This window comes from Zootoca vivipara, chromosome Z2 (assembly GCF_965207765.1).
Source record: "Zootoca vivipara chromosome Z2, rZooViv2.hap1.1, whole genome shotgun sequence".
In the NCBI taxonomy this organism is placed as follows: Eukaryota; Metazoa; Chordata; class Lepidosauria; order Squamata; family Lacertidae; genus Zootoca; species Zootoca vivipara.
In genome coordinates, this window is record NC_142585.1 from 50,053,980 (window position 1) to 50,076,568 (window position 22,589).

General features: G+C 47.2%; 1 protein-coding gene across 4 annotated transcripts in view; it reads left to right on the forward strand.

The window, feature by feature from the left end:
* Positions 1-22,589, forward strand: part of ABCA2 (ATP binding cassette subfamily A member 2) — a 234,059-nt gene that overhangs the window by 208,708 nt on the left and 2,762 nt on the right. For all 4 annotated transcript variants that reach the window (XM_088665386.1, XM_088665387.1, XM_088665389.1 and 1 more), the window contains 12 exons: positions 1,408-1,555; positions 4,153-4,276; positions 5,684-5,816; positions 9,338-9,455; positions 11,591-11,769; positions 15,183-15,324; positions 16,743-16,877; positions 17,676-17,779; positions 18,246-18,338; positions 18,924-19,026; positions 20,498-20,635; positions 21,647-21,853. In XM_088665386.1, coding sequence (XP_088521512.1) covers positions 1,408-1,555; positions 4,153-4,276; positions 5,684-5,816; positions 9,338-9,455; positions 11,591-11,769; positions 15,183-15,324; positions 16,743-16,877; positions 17,676-17,779; positions 18,246-18,338; positions 18,924-19,026; positions 20,498-20,635; positions 21,647-21,853 — 1,624 coding nt within the window. The remainder of the gene's footprint in view (positions 1-1,407; positions 1,556-4,152; positions 4,277-5,683; positions 5,817-9,337; positions 9,456-11,590; positions 11,770-15,182; positions 15,325-16,742; positions 16,878-17,675; positions 17,780-18,245; positions 18,339-18,923; positions 19,027-20,497; positions 20,636-21,646; positions 21,854-22,589) is intronic.

Sequence of the window (22,589 nt, forward strand, 5' to 3'; positions counted from 1 at the left end):
TGGGAGACACCTGGCTTGAGAGCAGTACATGTGAAAAGGATCTAGGAGTCTTGGTAGACCACCAACTTGACCTGAGTCAGCAGTGTGATGCAGCAGCTCAAAAAGCCAATGCAATTCTGGGCTGCATCAAGAGGAGTATAGCATCTAGATCAAGGGAAGTAATAGTACCACTGTATTCTGCTCTGGTCAGACCTCACCTGGAGTATTGTGTCCAGTTCTGGGCACCACAGTTCAAGAAGGATCCTGACAAGCTGGAACTTGTCCAGAAGAGGGCAACCAAAATGGTCAAGGGCCTGGAAACGATGCCTTATGAGGAACGGCTTAGGGAGCTGGGTATGTTTAGCCTGGAGAAGAGAAGGTCAAGGGGTGATATGATAGCCATGTTCAACTATATGAAAGGATGTCATATAGAGGAGGGAGAAAGGTTGTTTTCTGCTGCTCCAGGGAAGCGGACACGGAGCAATGGATTCAAACTTCAAGAAAGAAGATTCCACCTCAACATTAGGAAGAACTTCCTGACAGTCAGAGCTGTTCGGCAGTGGAATTTGCTGCCAAGGAGTGTGGTGGAGTCTCCTTCTTTGGGAGGTCTTTAAGCAGAGGCTTGACAGGCATATGTCAGGAATGCTTGGATGGTGTTTCCTGCTTGGCAGGGGGTTGGACTGGATGGCCCTTGGGGTCTCTTCCAACTCTAGCATTCTATGATTCTATGAAACTACAAGAAAGAAGATTCCACCTCAACATTAGGAAGAACTTCCTGACAGTCAGAGCTGTTCGGCAGTGGGACTTGCTGCCAAGGAGTGTGGTGGAGTCTCCTCCTTTGGAGGTCTTTAAGCAGAGGCTTGACAGGCATATGTCAAGAATGCTTGGATGGTGTTTCCTGCTCGGCAGGGGAGTGGACTGTATGGCCCTTGGGGTCTCTTCCAACTCTACGATTCTATGATTAGGAAGAACTTCCTGACAGTCAGAGCTGTTTGGCAGTGGAATTTGCTACCAAGGAGTGTAGTGGAGTCTCCTTCCTTGGAGGTCTTTAAGCAGAGGCTTGACAGCCACATGTCAAGAATGCTTTGATGGTGTTTCCTGCTTGGCAGGGGGTTGGACTGGATGGCCCTCGTGGTCTCTTCCAACTCTACGATTCTATCATTAGGAAGAACTTCCTGACAGTCAGAGCTGTTCGGCAGTGGGATTTGCTGCCAAGGAGTGTGGTGGAGTCTCCTTCTTTCGGACGTTTTTAAGCAGAGGCTTGACAGCCATCTGTCAGGAATGCTTTGATGGTGTTTCCTGCTCGGCAGGGGGTTGGACTGGATGGCCCTCGTGGTCTCTTCCAACTCTACGATTCTAAAAGCACCACCTCTCAATTTGCCTCTTAATGCTCTCTCTCTCTTTCCACTCTACCCCACCCCCCTCCAGCTGGTCCATCACCCCCATCATGTACCCAGCATCCTTCTGGTTTGAGGTGCCGAGTTCCGCTTACGTCTTCCTGATCGTCATCAACCTGTTCATTGGCATCACCGCCACCGTGGCCACATTCCTGCTGCAGCTTTTTGAGCACGACAAGGTGAGCGGGACTTGGGCGAGAGGCGGTAGAAAAGTTCTATATAGGACAGCTGTTTAGTTCGGCACATAGCCCTTTTCTCGCGAGGAAGCCTATTCAGCATAAGGGAAAATCCCTTTAAAAAAGGGAGAACTTGGCAGCTATGGTTAGGCACGCAACGGCGGCCGGCAGACTACTTGCCGCAGTTAATTGGAAAAGTGAAAGAATACCAAAAAAAAAAAAGGAAGAATGGGTAGAAAAGGTAATAACATATCAAAACCTATCAATCAAAGCGGGCAGGCAAAAAGGTATAAAAGAGAGCAGTTTAGAAAAAAAATTGGGGACCACCTAAGATTCCACCTCAACATTAGGAAGAACTTCCTGACAGTCAGAGCTGTTCGGCAGTGGGATTTGCTGCCAAGGAGTGTGGTGGAATCTCCTTCTTTGGAGGTCTTTAAGCAAAGGCTTGACAGGCAATGGATTCAAACTACAAGAAAGAAGATTCCACCTCAACATTAGGAAGAACCTCCTGACAGTAAGAGCTGTTCGGCAGTGGGATTTGCTGCCAAGGAGTGTGGTGGAGTCTCCTTCTTTGGAGGTCTTTAAGCAGAGGCTTGACAGGCATATGTCAAGAATGCTTTGATGGTGTTTCCTGCTTGGCAGGGGGTTGGACTGGATGGCCCTTGGGGTCTCTTCCAACTCTAGGATTCTATGATTCTATGAACTTCCTGACAGTAAGAGCTGTTCGACAGTGGAATTTGCTACCAAGGAGTGTGGTGGAATCTCCTTCTTTGGAGGTCTTTAAGCAGAGGCTTGACAGGCATATGTCAATAATGCTTTGATGGTGTTTCCTGCTTGGCAGGGGGTTGGACTGGATGGCCCTTGGGGTCTCTTCCAACTCTAGGATTCTATGACCGCTAAAACAATACCAAAAAAGACAGATAGAAAAAACAAACCTTTTGGCAGATATAGAAAAGACACAAAATTAAAAGATATCTAGGGAAGTATAGGAAAATAGGCGTGCACATATAAATTGATCAAGAATAACAATAGACCAAGGTACAAGGTGATTGGAAGTCGTTTGTTTTTTTTTTATGTAGGGGAGGGACGAGGGACAGGGGGTTTATTGAGAATTGGAATTTTCCTTTTTCCCTTTTTTTGTCTTTGTTGATGTCAAGAATATAATTTAGAATGAATGATTAATTATTATTTTTTGTATATGATTTGAGTATGATTTGAATTTGATTTATTACGATTTGATCCAGTTTGATATTATTTGACGAATGTATGTGTTGTGTTTATTTTGTGTTCTGTTGATTTTGAGTTACGTTGATTTTGTGTTACCTTGATTTTGTAGGTGTTTTAAAATGAAATAAAGTTTATATTTATAAAAAAGTTATAGCCTTGGCTCTCCCGTGAGGCTGCCTTGGGGAGAGCCATTTTGAGCAGGGAAACTCTGATACTTGCTCTTCATTTGTAAGAAATTGATCTTTTAATGCAGACTTTGAAACTCCCTTCCCGCTGGCATTGGGCAAGCAACTTCATTTGCCCTTTGGCACCCGCTAAAAACATTTTTCTTTAGGGAAGCCAACCCAGATATGTAAAACATTGATTGATGTGCGTTTAGTCTGGTTCCACTTTAACTTTTTTAAAGTTTTAAATACAGTATATTCCTGCGTATAAGACTACTTTTTAACCCAGGGAAATATTCTCAAAAGTCGGGGGTCGTCTGATACGCCGGGTCGTATCTCTTATACATCGAGTACTGTATATCCCAAACTCTATATTTTAACTGGAAAAGTTGGGGGTCGTCTTATTCGCCCAGGCGTCTTATACGCCGGAATATACGGTAGTTCTTTTTAACTCTTTTTACTGGTCATTTTGTTCCTTTGTCCTGCTTGTGCGTTTTACGAAATGAATAAAAAGATAAAGAAATTATGGCGGGTGGCTTTAAAAGTTTTTTTAAAAAAATATATATGCTTTTTATTGATTTTGCAACTATGTACAATAACAAATCATATGAAAACGAAGAAAAAGCTATTCCATACAAAAAAAAGAAAAAGAAACCACAGGTATCCATTTATAACTTACATTTCTCAAATAAAGTATCCTTTCATACAAATTGTCAACCTGGGCTTGTGTCTCAAATTATTGCATTTTTCTTCCTGTTCTTTTGTTTTCATCTTCACCTCATTTTCCCCCACTTGACTTCCTCCTCTCTCTCTCTTTTGGTTTTCTTTCCCATCCAGTTGATTTCGTCCCATTATATATTCTACCAGATACCTTTTTTCATTTCTTTTTCCACTTAATTAATTTTACGTCCTGGTTACATACCCTCTTGTTGCATTTTGTAATGGTAATCTACTAGTTTTGTTTTTTTTCTCCTTGGTCTTTCTTTATTTAAATTTTACAATAATCTTTCCTATAAATTATAAAAATTTTCCCATTCTTTTTGAAACTTTTGTTGTTTTTGATCCCTGATTCTCTCCGTTAACCTCGCCAGCTCTGAGTATCCTATCAACTTCTCCCTCCAATCTTCTATCGTTGGCGGGTGGCTTTAAAAGTGAATTGTTTACGGATTAGATCTGACCCGGGGACCTTCTTATGTCTTCTTTCCGTAGGACCTGAAAGTGGTGAACAGCTACTTAAAAAGCTGCTTCCTGATTTTCCCAAACTACAACCTGGGCCATGGGCTGATGGAGATGGCCTACAATGAATACATCAACGAGTACTATGTGAAGATTGGTAAATTTCACCCTTTGCTTAGTTTTTTCATATGGATTAGCCCGGCCTTTGCCATAGTTAAAGGCTTGCCGAATGCACACCCAGAAAGGAAGCAGGACTGAATGTGGATCCCCTGGGGCTGGATCCTATTGTGTTTCACTGAGCAAGGGGAGTAGCCTCTGAGCACACGCAAAGTGCCACTGTCTGTCCCTCTTATGAATACCTGCAGGCAGCTCTCATATACCTTGGTTTAAGCAACAGGACTCCTGTTGCTTTGAAGATTCCACCTCAACATTAGGAAGAACTTCCTGACAGTAAGAGCTGTTCGGCAGTGGGATTTGCTGCCAAGGAGTGTGGTGGAGTCTCCTTCTTTGGAGGTCTTTAAGCAGAGGCTTGACAGGCATATGCCAAGAATGCTTTGATGGTGTTTCCTGCTTGGCAGGGGGTTGGACTGGATGACCCTTGTGGTCTCTTCCAACTCTATGATTCTAATAAACTAAAAACTAATTATTTAACCAAACCAAACCAAAGTGCCCAGAGCTGTTGAGCTTTTTTTTGGGGGGGGAGCTGCTGACCAAAGTTTTGGAGGGTTTTTTGGGGGGTGCAAAAGTTACTTTGCTTTTGGGGCGGTGCGCTTTTGGGGGGGGAAGAGAACAGAAATAAATGACAAATAATACCTTTGCTGGAACTAACACGCAGCACCGACATAGTCTGCCAAAGCGCCAAAAAAAAAAAAACAGCACAGAACGGGTTAAAAAACGAACGCTGTTACACCCAATCATCGTCTGCCAAAGCGCCAGAAAAAAACAGCACAGAAGAAAGAGACCACAAGGGTCATCCAGTCCAACCCCCTGCCAAGCAGGAAACACCATCAAAGCATTCTTGACATATGGCTGTCAAGCCTCTGCTTAAAGACCTCCAAGGAAGGAGACTCCACCACACTCCTTGGCAGCAAATCCCACTGCCGAACAGCTCTGACTGTCAGGACGTTCTTCCTAATGTTGAGGTGGAATCTTCTTTCTTGAAGTTTGAATCCATTGCTCCGTGTCCGCTGGATTCAAACTTCAAGAAAGAAGATTCCACCTCAACATTAGGAAGAACTTCCTGACAGTAAGAGCTGTTCGGCAGTTGTTTTATTATTATTATTATTATTGGCTACTAGCCATTGAAAACTTTCTCTACTTCCCCCCCAAATGCTCTTTTAAAGCCATCCAGGTGTTAGCTATGCACTGTGTGAAGAAGTCCTTCCTTTTATCCATCCTTTATAAGAAGTGGACCCATTGAATTGGTTGGGCGTGTTTTCAGTTGGCCTTGAGTAAAATCCAGTTGGGGGATAAACCAGTGCGTGTTACTTCTCCGATGATTGTGTCCAGCAAGAGGGGATTTTTTCAACCATTACCTCTGCTTTTGTGTGTCCCCTCACCTTAGGGCAATTTGACAAAATGAAGTCACCATTCGAGTGGGACATCGTGACCAGGGGCTTGGTTGCCATGACAATCGAAGGCTTTGTGGGCTTCTTCATCACCATCATGTGCCAGTATAATTTCTTCCGGAAACCACAGTAAGTATATGGGAGGGGGGGCCCACTGGTGGCATCATCAATATGCCAAAGGTTCTTAATTTTTGTATTATGGGACATCAGCCATAACCTGTTTGGGTTTGTGCTAAGCAGGCAAACCACCTACAGTGGTACCTCGTGAGACGAATGCCCTGCAAGACGGGTTTTTCGCAAGACGATCTGATGGTGACTCGCAAGACGAGTTCGTTTTGCGAAAAATGCACCTTGCGAATCGCGGTTTCCCATAGGAATGCGTTGAAATTTAATTACAGTGGTGCCTCGCTTAACGAATGCCCTGCTTAACGAAATTTCCGCTTAACGAAATGATTTTTCGAGCGGAGGTTGCCTCGCTAGATGAATTCGTTTTGTGAAAAATTTGTCTAGTGAATCGCGGTTTCCCATAGGAATGCATTGAAATTCAATGGGCAAAAAAAATAATCAATGCATTCCTATGGGATTCGCTAGACGAATTTTTCGTTATAAGGAAAGACCCGTGGAACGAATTAAATTCGTCTAGCGAGGCACCACTGTAATGCGTTCCTATGGGCAAAAAAAAAGAAATTTCAATGCATTCCTATGGGAAACCACGATTCGCAAAACGAATTGACTTGTGGCACAAATTAAATTCGTCTTGCGAGGCACCACTGTATTGGGTTTCGTTACAGCTTAAACTCCTATCTTTGGGTCCAGCACCTTTCCAGACACCCAGTTAAGCAGAGTAAATGCACAGCAGCAAAATGTGTAGGAGCTTCCGAGTCAGACATGAAGCAATAATTCACAGAAGGCAACCCATTACAGACAGGAATACTATTATTATTTTTTGTTTTCTTTTTTGCTTTTTTCTTCTTTTCTTTCTTTTTTCCTCCTTTGTCGTTTCTTAATTTTTGGCGCATATGTATCTCTGTATTTTTGGATTGATGTGTTTTTCTTTTTTTGTAATTTTTGATTTTGTATGTTTGATTTTTGTATTTTTAAAATTACCCGAATAAAGCTTTTTTAAAAAAATTTTTTTTTAAAAAATACAGACAGGAATACTTTTATGTCGGTTTTTAAGCATAATGGTGATAAACTATGCAAACTTCTACTGGAGCCCCTGTAGATGTCAAATTTGAAGTTACAGGCCTTGCCCTAGAGAGCTTCTGGGCCCTCCCCTGCCTCTCTTATATCCTTCCTGTTCAAGAGACAGGGTGAGGCCGCTAAACAATATCCCAGTCCAGTCTAGGAGCTGTGCATTCGGGTGGGTCATAAAAAACTTTTTTTGGAAAATGCTTCCTCCCTCGATCTTATATCAGGCGTATGGTATAAACATAGTCAAATTTCAAACTGGGGACAAATCGGTTCATATTTAGACCCTGCTCCTACAGATTGAAATTTGGCCTCGCTACGAGCGATGAAAACATAGGAATTGGACTCATTTAGTCTCAGGATGTTAAATTGTGAACTAATCAACATAAATTTTAGGTTTTATGTAGAGCAATAATAGTTGCCTACTCTTATTTTCTGCAATATTTATTTCTTTAACATGTTGATAATTTACATGAAAAACCAATGGTTTTGAACAAATTATATGGAACAATCAAGCAAACGGTGTACTACACAAGTAAACATAAACATTAAACAATAAAACACCACTCATATTATGTGTTGCATCCAAACATCACATTATACTTAATTACTTAGGTATAAATTGTACTAAATGCTTACATGTTGTGTAATTAATAAAATTATGCCTTATGCAATATTATACATTGTACTTGTACGCCATATATGCTAAAAATATGCTTTTATGCCTTACACTAAACCTCTGTTTTAGTAATTAGTTATTAATTGACAGTAAGAGCTGTTCGGCACTGGAATTTGCTACCAAGGAGTGTGGTGGAGTCTCCTTCTTTGGAGGTCTTTAAGCAGAGGCTTGACAGCCATATGTCAAGAATGCTTTGATGGTGTTTCCTGCTTGGCAGGGGGTTGGACTGGATGGCCCTTGGGGTCTCTTCCAACTCTACGATTCTATGATTAGGAGGAACTTCCTGACAGTAAGAGCTGTTCGGCAGTGGGATTTGCTGCCAAGGAGTGTGGTGGAGTCTCCTTCTTTGGGAGGTCTTTAAGCAGAGGCTTGACAGGCATATGTCAAGAATGCTTGGATGGTGTTTCCTGCTCGGCAGGGGGTTGGACTGGATGGCCCTTGGGGTCTCTTCCAACTCTAGGATTCTATTATTCTAAGTATAATGTGATGTTTTGGTGCAACACATAATATGAGTGGTGTTTTATTGTTTAATATTTATGTTGATTAGTTCACAATTGAACTTACTGAGAATAAATGAGTGAAATTCCTACGTTTTCATCATTCGTAGTGAGGCCAAATTTCAGTCTGTAGGAGCAGGGTCTAAATATGAACCGATTTGTCCCCAATTTGAAATTTGACTATGTTTATACCATACGCCTGATATAAGATCGAGGGAGGAAACATTTTCCCAAAAAAGTTTTTTATGACCCACCCTACTGTGCATGTGCAAAAACAGTTTTCACAACATGGACTTTGGCACCTGCAGTAAACCGTTCGGCATTCTGGCAGCTTCTGGGATTTTCACAAACTTGCTGTAAGTTGTTGCTTCCGGGAATGAATGGATGACGCTCACCCCGACACTTATGTGGCATAATGGTTAGAGCAGGGTCCTGCCAGCTAGGGATGATGGGGTTTGTAGTCCGACAACAGCTGGGGCCACAAATTTGAGAAGCAATGTGTTAGAACAGAGGTTCTAGTTCAGGCATCCCCAAACTTCGGCCCTCCAGATGTTTTGGACTACAATTCCCATCTTCCCCGAACACTGGTCCTGTTAGCTAGGGATCATGGGAATTGTAGGCCAAAACATCTGGAGGGCCGAAGTTTGGGGATGCCTGTTCTAGTTCCCACTCAGCCATGAAGCTCAATGGGTGAGCTTGGGCCAGTCACTGCCTCTCAGCCTAAGCTACCTTACAGGGTTGTTGTGATGATAAAATGGGAATAGGGAGAACCATGTTCACTGCCTCGAGCTGCTTGGAGAAAAAGATGGGATATCGATAGAATCCATTCATTAATTTTGCGTTTTTACGTGACCCTATCAAATTTCTTATTTCCCAAGCCAATACATGAAGCTGTCCTTTGAAATCTGTACTTCCGAAAACTTTGTGGTGTAGTTCTCTAACCTGAAAGGCCTGCACAAATTGCAGGTGAAAATGTCTATATTAGGATAAGTGCATATGGCAATTGGCTAGATAAGGGTGCAAGAATACTCACCTGGACCCCCTCCCCCCCCGATTCACTGACGTGCCAACAGATTCGGTCAATGAGAAGAGCCTTATCCAGAGTTCTACTCCGTTTCTGCTTTTAGTTGCTGAAGGCACTCCAGCTCACGCTTGAAAGAGTGCCTTTCTCACTCCTCTGTCTCTTTCTCTTTCTCCGAAAGTGTTAGGAGCCATTTTTGGCTGCCTTCATCCCCCTACCCCGAGGCCTCACTCCGCACCCTGTTCCCTTTCCTCCCATCCAGACGCCTTCCTGTGTCGAGCAAACCCGTGGAGGACGATGTGGACGTAGGGAATGAGCGCCACCGAGTCTTGCGGGGAGATGCTGACAACGACATGCTGAAGATCGAGAACCTCACCAAGGTAGGGGGGGACGGGACGCCTTTCCTCCAAACCTGTCGGGGGCTGTGGCGAGGGTTGGCTTCCAGGATCAGAGAGGGATTTAATTGGGCAGGAGTTTCCGTAACGCGAAAGGATCAAATTCCACAAGCAGCAAACAGTGACGCAGTGGGATTTGCTGCCAAGGAGTGTGGTGGAGTCTCCTTCTTTGGAGGTCTTTAAGCAGAGGCTTGACAGGCATATGTCAGGAATGCTTTGATGGTGTTTCCTGCTTGGCAGGGGGTTGGACTGGATGGCCCTTGTGGTCTCTTCCAACTCTATGACTCTATGATTCTCTATGATTCTATGATTCCACCTAAACATTAGAAAGAACTTCCAGACAGTAAGAGCTGTTCAGCAGTGGAATTTGCTGCCAAGGAGTGTGGTGGAGTCTCCTTCTTTGGAGGTCTTTAAGCAGAGGCTTGACAGGCGTATGTCAAGAATGCTTTGATGGTGTTTCCTGCTCGGCAGGGGGTTGGACTGGATGGCCCTTGTGGTCTCTTCCGACTCTATGATTCTATGATTAGGAAGAACTTCCTGACAGTAAGAGCTGTTCGGCAGTGGAATTTGCTGCCAAGGAGTGTGGTGGAGTCTCTCTTCTTTGAATGGCTTGAAAAGAGGATTAGGCAAATTCAGAGGAGAAAGTTATCAGTGGATTTCAGTCAGGTGAAAGGTAAACCAAACAATTAAGTTTATTGAGACGATGATCTTACAAGCATATAAATTCTTCGCGGTTTCTCAGGTACTTTGGCTTAAACTTAACCTTTAGCACTAGTTCCTCCCTTTGCCTCCCTGACCGAAGTTCCCTTCTTATTACTCGCTCAGATTCAGCACCACAGCTCACCTCACTAGCTTCTCTAACCCTCTCTCTCTATCTCAAATCCTCTCCACCTCACTCATCAACTCCCTCTCTTGTTTATCTCCTCTCTCCCCTCTGACTGCCTGCTTCTCTTTATATCCCCCTGCTTCTGCCTGGTGAGCTCCTATTGGCTATTCGCCTCCCATGCAACATAATAATAATAATAATAATAATAATAATAATAATAATAATAATAATTTATTATTTATACCCCGCCCATCTGGCCGGGTTCCCCCCGCCACTCTGGGCAGCTTCCAACAAAACAGAAATTCTAAAATACAGAAATCCATCAAACATTAAAAGCTTCCCTAAACAGGGCTGCCTTAAGATGCCTTCTAAAGGTCTGGTAATTGTTATTCTCTTTGACCTCTGGTGGGAGGGAGTTCCACAGGGCGGGCGCCACCACCGAGAAGGCCCTCTGCCTAGTTCCCTGCAACTTGGCTTCTCGCAACGAGGGAACCGCCAGAAGGCCCTCGGCGCTGGACCTCAGTGTCCGGGCAGAACGATGGGGGTGGAGACGCTCCTTCAGGTATCCTGGACCGAGGCCGTTTAGGGCTTTCAAGGTCAGCACCAACACTTTGAATTGTGCTCGGAAACGTACTGGGAGCCAATGTAGGTCTTTCAGGACCGGTGTTATGTGGTCCCGGCGGCCGCTCCCAGTCCCCAGTCTAGCTGCCGCATTCTGGGTTAACTGTCGTTTCCGGGTCACCTTCAAAGGTAGCCCCACGTAGAGCGCATTGCAGATTCAGATTCATTTATTATTACGGTCGAGGACCAGCTCTGAGCGCATTGCAGTAGTCCAAGCGAGAGATAACTAGAGCATGCACCACCCTGGAGAGACAGTCCGCGGGCAGGTAGGGCCTCACCCTGCGTAACTTAACTCTTGCTGGTCCCCTAAAGGTGAAACGCCACATGAACTGACTCGTGGTCTTTGAATGAAGGATGGTATACAAATATAAGATGATGATGATGATGATGATGGTAGTGATTTGTGTGACTCTGCGAATTCAAAATCCAGGAAGGAGAGCTGCTGCTCGATCAGGCAAATGGCCCACCTAGTCTAGCATCCTGACCTTGCAGTAGCCAGCCAGGTGCCTGTGGCAAACCAGCCATCAGGATTTGAGCTCAAGAGCCCTCTCCCCTCCTATGGCTGCCAGCTAGGAAAAAAACAGGCCCTTTTGCCAGTTTGCCGCAAGCCCTGGTTGCACATTGAAGGCGCAACGCCTTCAACTGATGACTTCACTCCTTCGCCGGCTTCCAGGTCTACAAATCCCGCAAGATTGGGCGCATCCTGGCCGTGGACCGGCTGTGTATGGGCGTCCGCCCAGGAGAGTGTTTTGGTTTGCTGGGTGTCAATGGGGCCGGGAAGACGACCACCTTCAAGATGCTCACAGGGGACGAGAGCACCACTGGCGGTGAGGCCTTCATCAATGGACACAGGTACGTCCATGGGGCAGGTGGTTGGGAGGTAGTTCTGGGCTGTGCCACCGGTTCTGTTTATGTACTTTCCCGAGAGGTTAACAAGCACTGCTCTTGGGGAAAGAAAAGGAAAACTTGCTCACAGCAGCCTCTCAGTTGTTTCTCTCTTTAAAAAAAAAAAGCTTTATTTTATTTCAAGTTAAAATATACAAACCATAACATAACATAACATGACACAACTTAAACATAATATAACGAAACATAACATAACATAATCAAATCTAACTAAACATAAACAAACATAACGAAATAATCCGGTATAACCAAACCTAATTTTTAGGATTTTCGGAAAAAAAATCAAAATTAGGCCAAAAAATAGGCAAACAAGAATAGACACAAAGGAGCAAATTATATATAAAAGGTAAAGAAGAAAAGAAAGAAAGAGGGGGGGGAAAGGGGGGGAAAGGGGAAAAAGGGGAAAATAGAAAAGAAAAATACTAATTAAAAAAAATTAAAAATAACTTCCAAACATTTACATTTGGTTCTCTCTTATTTACAATTTTACTAGGCTTTTCCTAATCTTTTAGATTCTAACCCAAAAATTATATAACAACTTTTTATACTTAGTCAGCTTGTGCATTTTGCTCTAAGCATATCAGTTCCGTTAAGGCAGACTTCCTACATCTGTTCTGGAGGATAGCATGCGCAGTTGTTTTGGAAGGACAGCCTACATGAAATTCAATAAACGATGGGATATGATGTTCCCTTTGACACCTTGGGATACTTAAAGGGGTTGGTAGACTCGCATTGATAAACCCTTCACTTGCAATTGCAAGCATTTTTATCGCTGTGCCCTCACCAATTCCAACCCTCTTGGAGTGATTAAAAACAATAAAAATCTGGGAGACTGCTCTGTCAGTTGAAACAAACCTATTTCCCTTGAAGTTACAACTAGTTGCTGATTCTAAACATGTTCTGGCATATTTTAGTTAGTGTTTTTAATTAGTTTGTTTTTATTACTTTGTGTTTTATTACATTGTTTTAAAAGTGGGTCGAGTGCCAGACTAGGGCCTGGAAGACCAGGGTTCAAATTCCCGCTCAGCTATGAAGCTCACTGGGTGACCTTGGGCTGGTCACACTGCCTCTCAGCCTACCTCACAGGGCTGTTGTGCGGATAAAATCTGTGCCACCTTGGAGGGAAGAAGGTGGGATATACAGTGGTGCCTCGCTAGACGAAATTAATTCGTTCCACGGGTCTTTTCTTCTAGCCAAAAATTCGTCTAGCGAATCCCATAGGAATGCACTGGATTTTTTTCGACTTTTTTTTTTGCCCATAGGAACGCATTAATTGAATTTCAACGCATTCCTATGGGAAACCGCGATTCGCCAGACGAATTTTTCGTAAAACGCATTCGTCTAGCGAGGCAAGCACCGCTCGAAAGATCCTTTCGTTAAGCGGAAATTTCGTTAAGCAGGGCATTCGTGAAGCGAGGCACCACTGTAATTGCAGTTAACAGCAACAACTTGGGGGACAGGTGGGAAATAAAGACATTAAATGCGGACACGGAGCAATGGATTCAAACTTCAAGAAAGAAGATTCCACCTAAACATTAGGAAGAACTTCCTGACAGTAAGAGCTGTTCGGCAGTGGAATTTGCTACCAAGGAGTGTGGTGGAGTCTCCTTCTTTGGAGGTCTTTAAGCAGAGGCTTGACAGCCATATGTCAAGAATGCTTTGATGGTGTTTCCTGCTCGGCAGGGGGTTGGACTGGATGGCCCTTGGGGTCTCTTCCAACTCTATGATTCTATGATTCTAAATGATAGCAATAATTGGGTGCCAAGGACTGGTTGAGCCCCTTGAATGGTGAGAGGAACTAGCTGAAAGACTTTCAGGGGGGAAAGGCTAAGAGCCCGGGGGGGCTTGGTGGTGGAATGATGTTGAGTGGTCAGAGGGAGAGACTGAAAGGAGATGTCAGAAGCCGAAGAGGTAACAAGGCCTAGTGAGCAGAGAGAGTCTGTGGCAGAGAAAAGTCCAGCTGGTTGAGAGGTGCACCACTCTGTAACAAGACCCTCTCCCCGCTGGTCTCCCAGAACCAGAAGAGGTATGAAGTGGGAAGGGCAAAGGCCGGCACATAGGTGGGGTGTCAGAGAACTTGGGGAAAGCCCTGGAGAGCAGGGGACTTAGGCCTTAACGTCTCTGCAACTGCTTTATAGGGGCAAGACGTACTAAAGCTTACTGACCGAACCCAAAGGGTGCTCATCAATGGCTCCTCTTCATCCTGGAGAGTAGTGACTAGTGGGGTGCCACAGGGTTCTGTCTTGGGCCCAGTCTTCTTCAACATCTTTATCAATGACTTGGATGATGGGCTTGAGGGCATCCTGAGCAAGTTTGCAGACGACACCAAATTGGGAGGGGTGGCTAATACCCCAGAGGACAGGATCACACTTCCAAATGACCTTAACAGATTAGACAACTGGGCCAAAGCAAACAAGATGAATTTTAACAAGGAGAAATGTAAGGTACTACACTTGGGCAAAAAAAATGAAAGGCACAAATACAGGATGGGAGACACCTGGCTTGAGAGCAGTACACATGAAAAGGATCTAGGAGTCTTGGTTGACCACAAACTTGACATGAGTCAGCAGTGTGATGCAGCAGCTCAAAAAGCCAATGCAATTCTGGGCTGCATCAATAGGAGTATAGCATCTAGATCAAGGGAAGTAATAGTACCACTGTATTCCGCTCTGGTCAGACCTCACCTGGAGTACTGTGTCCAGTTCTGGGCACCACAGTTCAAGAAGGAGACTGACAAGCTGGAACGTGTCCAGAAGAGGGCAACCCAAATGGTCAAAGGCCTGGAAACGATGCCTTATGAGGAACGGCTTAGGGAGCTGGGTATGTTTAGCCTGGAGAAGAGAAGGTTAAGGGGTGATATGATAGCCATGTTCAAATATATCAAAGGATGTCATATAGAGGAGGGAGAAAGATTGTTTTCTGCTGCTCCAGAGAAGCGGACACGGAGCAATGGATTCAAACTACAAGAAAGAAGATTCCACCTCAACATTAGGAAGAACTTCCTGACAGTAAGAGCTGTTCGGCAGTGGAATTTGCTGCCAAGGAGTGTGGTGGAGTCTCCTTCTTTGGAGGTCTTTAAGCAGAGGCTTGACAGCCATATGTCAAGAATGCTTTGATGGTGTTTCCTGCTTGGCAGGGGGTTGGACTGGATGACCCTTGTGGTCTCTTCCAACTCTAGGATTCTATGATTCTATAAAGAGTTCCTACGCTCATTAGACCTGACACTCCTGTCTTTCTAATAAAGAGTTGACTCCACTTACTTGGTACGATTTACTGCTGGCTCGCTCCTGACACCGGGGCTTCTCAGAGGAACTTACATCTTTGCTTTGCCCCATTGTTCTTCCTCCCTGTCTCTGTAGCATCTTGAAGGACATTCTCCAGGTGCAGCAGAGCTTGGGCTACTGCCCCCAGTTCGACGCTCTCTTTGATGAGTTGACTGCGCAGGAGCACCTAGAGCTGTACACCCGACTGCGTGGCATCCCATGGAAGGACGAGGAGCGGGTGAGCAAGAGTGCTGTGGAGGGACTGCTTCCTCTGGTGGGCAGCATAGCTGCCAAGTAGCCCGTTTTCCCCGGGAAACCCCCGTTTTTACTTACCTTTTCCCGGCGGTCCCCCGTATCACTTTGTCTCCCGTTTTTCTCCGTTATTTTCTCCTGCCGGCGGCCATTATTTTTTTCCTGATTTGCCCTTCTATGGGCACAAAAAATGGCCGCCGCCGGCTTCAAAAGTAGCTTCTACGCATGACCGGAAGTGCATAGACACGACTTCCGGTGTCGCCCCGCCCATCTATGGGCACAAAAAATGGCTGACACCGACACTGGAAGTTGCGTCGACGCACTTCCGGTCATGTGTAGAAGCTACTTTTGAAGCCGCCGCCGGCCATTTTTGGTGCCCATAGAAGGGCGAAGCGACGTTGATGCAACTTCCGGTGTCACATGGCTGCCGGTCCCGGATTCTGCAGTCCGGGACTTGGAAGGTAAGGTGGGCAGTGGTGGAGAGGAAGAAGGCCAGGGTGACTCTGGCCTCTCTTTCCCATGGACCTCTACCAGGCGGCTGGTTTGCTGGTCAGCCTGGACTCCTAATGATTGGGGCAATGGCTAAGCTGTGCATCACAGCTTTGAACAGCAGTAGATTCAGGGCAAACAAGTAGCGGCTGCCGCCGCTTCACACAATACATAATTAACTTGTGGAACTCATAGCCACAAGATGTGGTGGCAACCACTTTAAAAGAGTGTTGGGGGGGATTTACAGAAGGGACGAGAGGTTTGCTAACGGCTGTCCTCATGGTGGCTAAGCATGTATTCCCCTGACCATCAGTTGGTGGTGGTGGAGCATGGGCGTAACCAGCATGGGGCGGGGGGGCAGCTGCCCCCCCCTAGAAGGCCAAACCACGGGCCCGACTAGGGAAGTCTCCAGAAAGCGGCCTGAAGCCGCTGAACAGCTGAGAGGTGCGCCTGGGTCGGCCTCCGCCGCGCCTCTCAGCGGTCGTAGTGGCGCCCCTGGTGGCCTGGCGCCCCGCGCCATCGGTCCTGGGCCTAGAGACGGCCCTGCTTCAGAGCAGGGGAATTTCGTAGGAGAGAGTTTAGGGGGTTCATTTAGCGGCTGCAGCCGCCGCCACCGGGTCGTTGGGCCCGCTGGCCCTGTAGCCCCGCCCACATTCCCACTTTGTGGCCCCTCCCCTCCCGTGCCTGAACGACCATGGCTTGCCCCCCCCCCTAGTTTTGATCCTGGGTACGCCCCTGTGGGTACGCATATGGCTGGCCAAACAGGAGACTGGGCCACCTGGGTGCTTCCACCGAATCCTGCGGAATGATTCTGATACTCTTGCGGTAGCTAAGAATGAAGCCTGGCTGCTGGTTTAGGCGAACCTTTGGCCTGATCCAGCTGCGTACAAGCAATCTCCTCTTTGCTCTTCTCAGGTCGTGAAGTGGGCGCTAAAGAAGCTGGAGTTGGCCAAATATGCTAACAAACCCGCCAGCACCTACAGTGGCGGCAACAAGAGGAAGCTGTCGACAGCCATTGCCCTGATTGGCTACCCAGCCTTCATTTTCCTGGTGAGGAGAGGAGGCGGGCTTAGGGCACATGGCACACAAGAGCAACCAGAGGTTCCATACTGTGTAATGCTTTTTTCTGTCCCTAGGTGCCACTATGGTGCAAGTGCTCTATCTATCTATCTATCTATCTATCTATCTATCTATCTATCTATCTATATACTAAAGCCTATAAGGGACCCAGGTGGCCTGTGGTTAAACCACTGAGCCTAGGGCTTGCTGATCAGTGGGTCGGCGGTTCGAATCCCTGCGACGGGGTGAGCTCCCGTTGCTCGGTCCCAGCTCCTGCCAACCTAGCAGTTCGAAAGCACGTCAAAAATGCAAGTAGATAAATAGGAACCGCTACAGCGGGAAGGTCAACGGCGTTTCCGTGCGCTGCTCTGGTTTGCCAGAAGCGGCTTTGTCATGCTGGCCACATGACCGGGAAGCTATACGCCGGCTCCCTCGGCCAATAATGCGAGATGAGCGCGCAACCCCGGAGTCGGTCATGACTGGACCTAATGGTCAGGGGTCCCTTTACCTTTACCTTTACCTTACTAAAGCCTATAGTCCCCTAGCAACAGAACCTTGGCAGAGAACCCAAACTAAGTTTCCAACCACAAAAGATGACCATGTAAATTGCAGGAAATGTGTGTTAATTTAAATTGGGTTTCCTGGGTCCCTCCTTCCTTGGATGATTTATATTCAGAATCCATGGCAACTGACAATAGGCTTGTATGGAGCCAAACCCGAATGATGGTAAGGCTTAAGGATGCCCCTGTGGGCAACTAATTCTGGCATTTGCCCCCTTCTCCCTGGCAGGATGAACCAACCACTGGCATGGATCCAAAGGCCCGGCGTTTCCTGTGGAACCTTATCCTGGACATCATCAAGACAGGCCGCTCAGTGGTTTTGACATCACACAGGTGGGCGGGGGGGGGCGCCTTCTTCTGCTTCATGAGACCCTGGGGGGCAAGGGGGCGGGGCATGAACCGAGGCAATGGATGGTTCAATGGATTAAAACGGAGCTATGGATTCAAACTTCAAGAAAGAAGATTCCACCTCAACATTAGGAAGAACTTCCTGACAGTAAGAGCTGTTCGGCAGTGGGATTTGCTGCCAAGGAGTGTGGTGGAGTCTCCTTCTTTGGAGGTCTTTAAGCAGAGGCTTGACAGGCATATGTCCAGAATGCTTTGATGGTGTTTCCTGCTTGGCAGGGGGTTGGACTGGATGGCCCTCGTGGTCTCTTCCAACTCTACGATTCTATGATTCTATGAATGAAGGAAGGGCTTGTGATTGCCTGCTCCCTCTGTATTGGGAGAAGATCGTGTGGGCGACTCAGCCATCCAGGCTGGCTTTGTGTTGAGTGCCCTCTCCTTTTGTATCCCTCAGCATGGAGGAGTGTGAGGCCCTCTGCACGCGCTTGGCGATCATGGTGAACGGGCGCCTGAAGTGCCTGGGCAGCATCCAGCACCTAAAGAACAGGTGAGCGGGAAAAGGTCAACGGGGCGCCAGAGGGTGCATCAAAGGGAAGCTCTTCCAACCCCTGCTCATCCACGTGAGAACTGGGCGGTGGGTGCGGATCCCGCGAGGCAGGACCGGCTCTGTATTTGAAGGGGTCCTGGCTAAAGTGACTCCCCTTCCTCTCTCATCAGCTGCACGGAGCAGCTGGGACCAGTCACTCTTATGACTTCCCACACTGCCCCAGAGGTAGAACAGAAGAGCATGGTGGAAAATGGAAGGAGGGCTGAATGGAGCCACCTGGTCCTGCTCAGAGGAGGCCATGGCAGCTTCCCAAGGGTGCTGGATCTGGCCTAGCCAGGAGGCCCTGCTTCCATGGGTACCTGATCTGAAAAGGGTCTAGATCAGGCCCTGCCTTGCCCCAGGGCCTGACAGGAAACGGCGCCATAAAGTTTCAGCTGCACTAAACTTCAATTTGAAATTTGCTTGCGAAGGTGTGCCACGGTTGCAAGCCAAGGTGTGAGAAACCAGGGCTAACGTTTGCTGGCGAGGGGCGTGTGCAGAGAGGGAAATGAGAGCGGCACGGTCGGTTTTCCTCTGTTCCTCTAGGTTTGGAGACGGCTACATGATCACGGTGCGGACCAAATCCAGCCTGAATGTCAAGGAGGTAGTGCGGTTCTTCAACAGGAACTTCCCAGAAGCTGTCCTCAAGGTTAGGCTTCTTCCAGCGTGGAAATGCCCAGACTCGGCTCTGCTTCCTGCAAGCTTGGCCCCTGGCTGCATCTGTGACAGAGTTCTCTTTAAAGGGGGACTTCCTATCTCTGTTCCTGTGTAGGGGAAATTAGGAGGTCCACTTATTGGAGGCCAATAATAACAAGATAATGAATTCAATCACATTGATTGATTGAACGTGCAAAGAAACAACCCCACTTGTGGAAGTTGCTACCTTGCAACTATTAACTGTTACTGGGAAGTTCCTAGTTTCCCCTACGCCTGTGGTTCCCAACCTTTTTTTGGCCATGCATCTCTAAAATCCTGATTCCCCACCCCCCACCCCATGACATATAATTCTCATTATTCAAAAAGTGAACTGCTATTCACATGGCGGAAGCCTAAAAGGCCATTAACTGCTCCAGAGAAGCGGACACGGAGCAACGGATTCAAACTACAAGAAAGAAAATTCCACCTAAACATTAGGAAGAACTTCCTGACAGTAAGAGCTGTTCGGCAGTGGAATTTGCTGCCAAGGAGTGTGGTGGAGTCTCCTTCTTTGGAGGTCTTGAAGCAGAGGCTTGACAGCCATCTGTCAGGAATGCTTTGATGGTGTTTCCTGCTTGGCAGGGGGTTGGACTGGATGGCCCTCGTGGTCTCTTCCAACTCTATGATTCTATGATTCTATGATTCTGTTAATAACTCATTCTCGAATTGCCCCCTCTTAAAAATCAAATTAGGGACCCAGGTGGCGCTGTGGTTAAACCACTGAGCCTAGAGCTTGCTGATCAGGTCGGCGGTTCGAATCCCTGTGACGGGGTGAGCTCCCGTCGCTCGGTCCCAGCTCCTGCCAACCTAGCAGTTCGAAAGCACGTCAAAGTGCAAGTAGATAAATAGGGACCGCTCCGGCGGGAAGGTAAACGGCGTTTCCGTGTGCTGCTCTGGTTTGCCAGAAGCGGCTTTGTCATGCTGGCCACATGACCTGGAAGCTATACGCTGGTTCCCTCGGCCAATAATGCGAGATGAGCGCGCAACCCCAGAGTCGGTCACGACTGGACCTAATGGTCAGGGGTCGTTTTACCTTTACTAAAAATCAAATTGCCCCCCGCGGGGCGTGTGCCCCATGTTGGGAGCCACGACCCTACACCTAAACTGCCAGTAAAGGTAAAGGGACCTTCCCGCTGTAGCGGTTCCTATTTATCTACTTGCATTTTTGACGTGGTTTCAAACTGCTAGGTTGGCAGGAGCTGGGACTGAGCGACGGGAGCTCACCCCGTCGCAGGGATTCGAACCGCCGACCTTCTGATCAGCAAGCCCTAGGCTCAGTGGTTTAACCACAGCGCCACCTGGGTCCCTTTCATGTGGATGTAGCACTGGGTATTAAAGTCCACCAGGAGATAGATTTGGGGTTGCAGAAAAGGGGGAGAGGCCCTTCTGGTGCTGCGCTGATGTTATTGTCTCTGTTTCCCAAGGAGAGGCACCACACAAAGGTGCAGTACCAGCTGAAGTCAGAGCAGATCTCACTGGCTCAGGTCTTCAGCAAGATGGAGCAGGTGGTGGACATCTTGGGCATCGAGGATTATTCCGTCAGCCAGACCACCCTGGACAACGTGAGTTCAGGAGCCTCTTGGGACCATTCCCTGACCTCTTGAGGGTGGAGCCAGGATGTAAGAGCACCAAGGGGCTGTTATTAAGTGGTTATGCTATCTCTGACCATGGAGGGTCATGTTTAGCTGTCATGCTTAATAGCCATCGATAAGGCCTCTCTCATCCTCCATTGGCTGCTTCTATGAAGCCACCTAAGCCAGCTGGCTATTTCCACACCTCTCAGTGGAAGAGCAGCTGCTTTGCATGCAGAAGGTCCAGTTTCAGTCCGTGGTTTCTAAGCTGGCAGGGGATGGGGAAGACCAGTGACCCAGAGAGTCACGGCCAGGTGGAGAGACAGCTGTCCCGATAGAAAGCAACTCCTTGGGATGCATCATACTTCTTGGCAGCAAATTTCATATATTCATTTGATATGATAGCCATGTTCAAATATATGAAAGGATGTCATATGGAGGAGGGAGAAAGATTGTTTTCTGCTGCTCCAGAGAAGCGGACACGGAGCAATGGGTTCAAACTTCAAGAAAGAAGATTCCACCTCAACATTAGGAAGAACTTCTTGACAGTAAGAGCTGTTCGGCAGTGGGATTTGCTGCCAAGGAGTGTAGTGGAGTCTCCGGCTTAGGGAGCTGGGTATGTTTAGCCTGGAGAAGAGTAGATGAAGGGGTGATATGATAGCCATGTTCAAATATATGAAAGGATGTCCTATGGAGGAGGGAGAAAGGTTGTTTTCTGCTGCTCCAGAGAAGCGGACACGGAGCAATGGATTCAAACTACAAGAAAGAAGATTCCACCTAAACATTAGGAAGACCTTCCTGACAGTAAGAGCTGTTCGGCAGTGGAATTTGCTACCAAGGAGTGTGGTGGAGTCTCCTTCTTTGGAGGTCTTTAAGCAGAGGCTTGACAGGCATATGTCCAGAATGCTTTGATGGTGTTTCCTGCTTGGCAGGGGGTTGGACTGGATCTCTTGTGGTCTCTTCCAACTCTATGATTCTATGATTCCTCCTCCCCATCCCCAGGTGTTTGTGAACTTCGCTAAGAAGCAGAGTGACAACCTAGAGCAGCAGGAGACCAGCCCGGCCTGTTCAATGGAATCACCTCTCCAGCGCTTGCTAAACCTTCTGCGGCCCCGTGCGGCCCCTACTGAGCTGCGGGCCCTAGTGGTGGAGGAGCCCGAGGACTTGGAATCAGATGACGAGGGCCTGATCAGCTTTGAAGAGGAGCGGGTGAGAGGACTGCTCTCGTGGCAGCCGTTATACTATTTTCTTTTTCGTTTCTTCTGATTTGAAACCAACTGGCCCTGCACGCGTTGCTGTGCGTTAGTCTGTGAAATGGAGGATAATAGCCCCCCTTCAGATCCCCCTGAGCCTCAGAGTCCCCCTGGGTCGAGGCGAGATACTGTGGAGAGGGCAGGTTTCATCCCTGTGCCCCCCCCCTGTTCTGACCCATTTTACAGACTGAGTGAGAGGTGTGAGCTTGTTTTGGCTGGGTAATCTCATTTATAAAAGGTAAAGGGACCCCTGACCATTAGGTCCAGTCGTGACCGACTCTGGGGTTGCGCGCTCATCTCGCATTATTGGCCGAGGGAGCCGGCGTATAGCTTCCAGGTCATGTGGCCAGCATGACAAAGCCGCTTCTGGCGAACCAGAGCAGCGCATGGAAACGCCGTTTAACTTCCCGCTATAGCGGTTCCTATTTATCTACTTGCATTTTGACGTGCTTTCGAACTGCTAGGTGGGCAGGAGCTGGGACCGAGCGACGGGAGCTCACCCCGTCACAGGGATTCGAACCGCCGACCTTCTGATCAGCAAGCCCTAGGCTCAGTGGTTTAACCACAGCGCCACCTGGGTCCCTTAATCTCATTTATATTAGAGTCTGATTTGAGATAAAGAAAGTCTCGTCTCCTCATCAACACAAATAAGCTTTTCTCATCTTTTTATATTGACAGCATGCTATGCTATA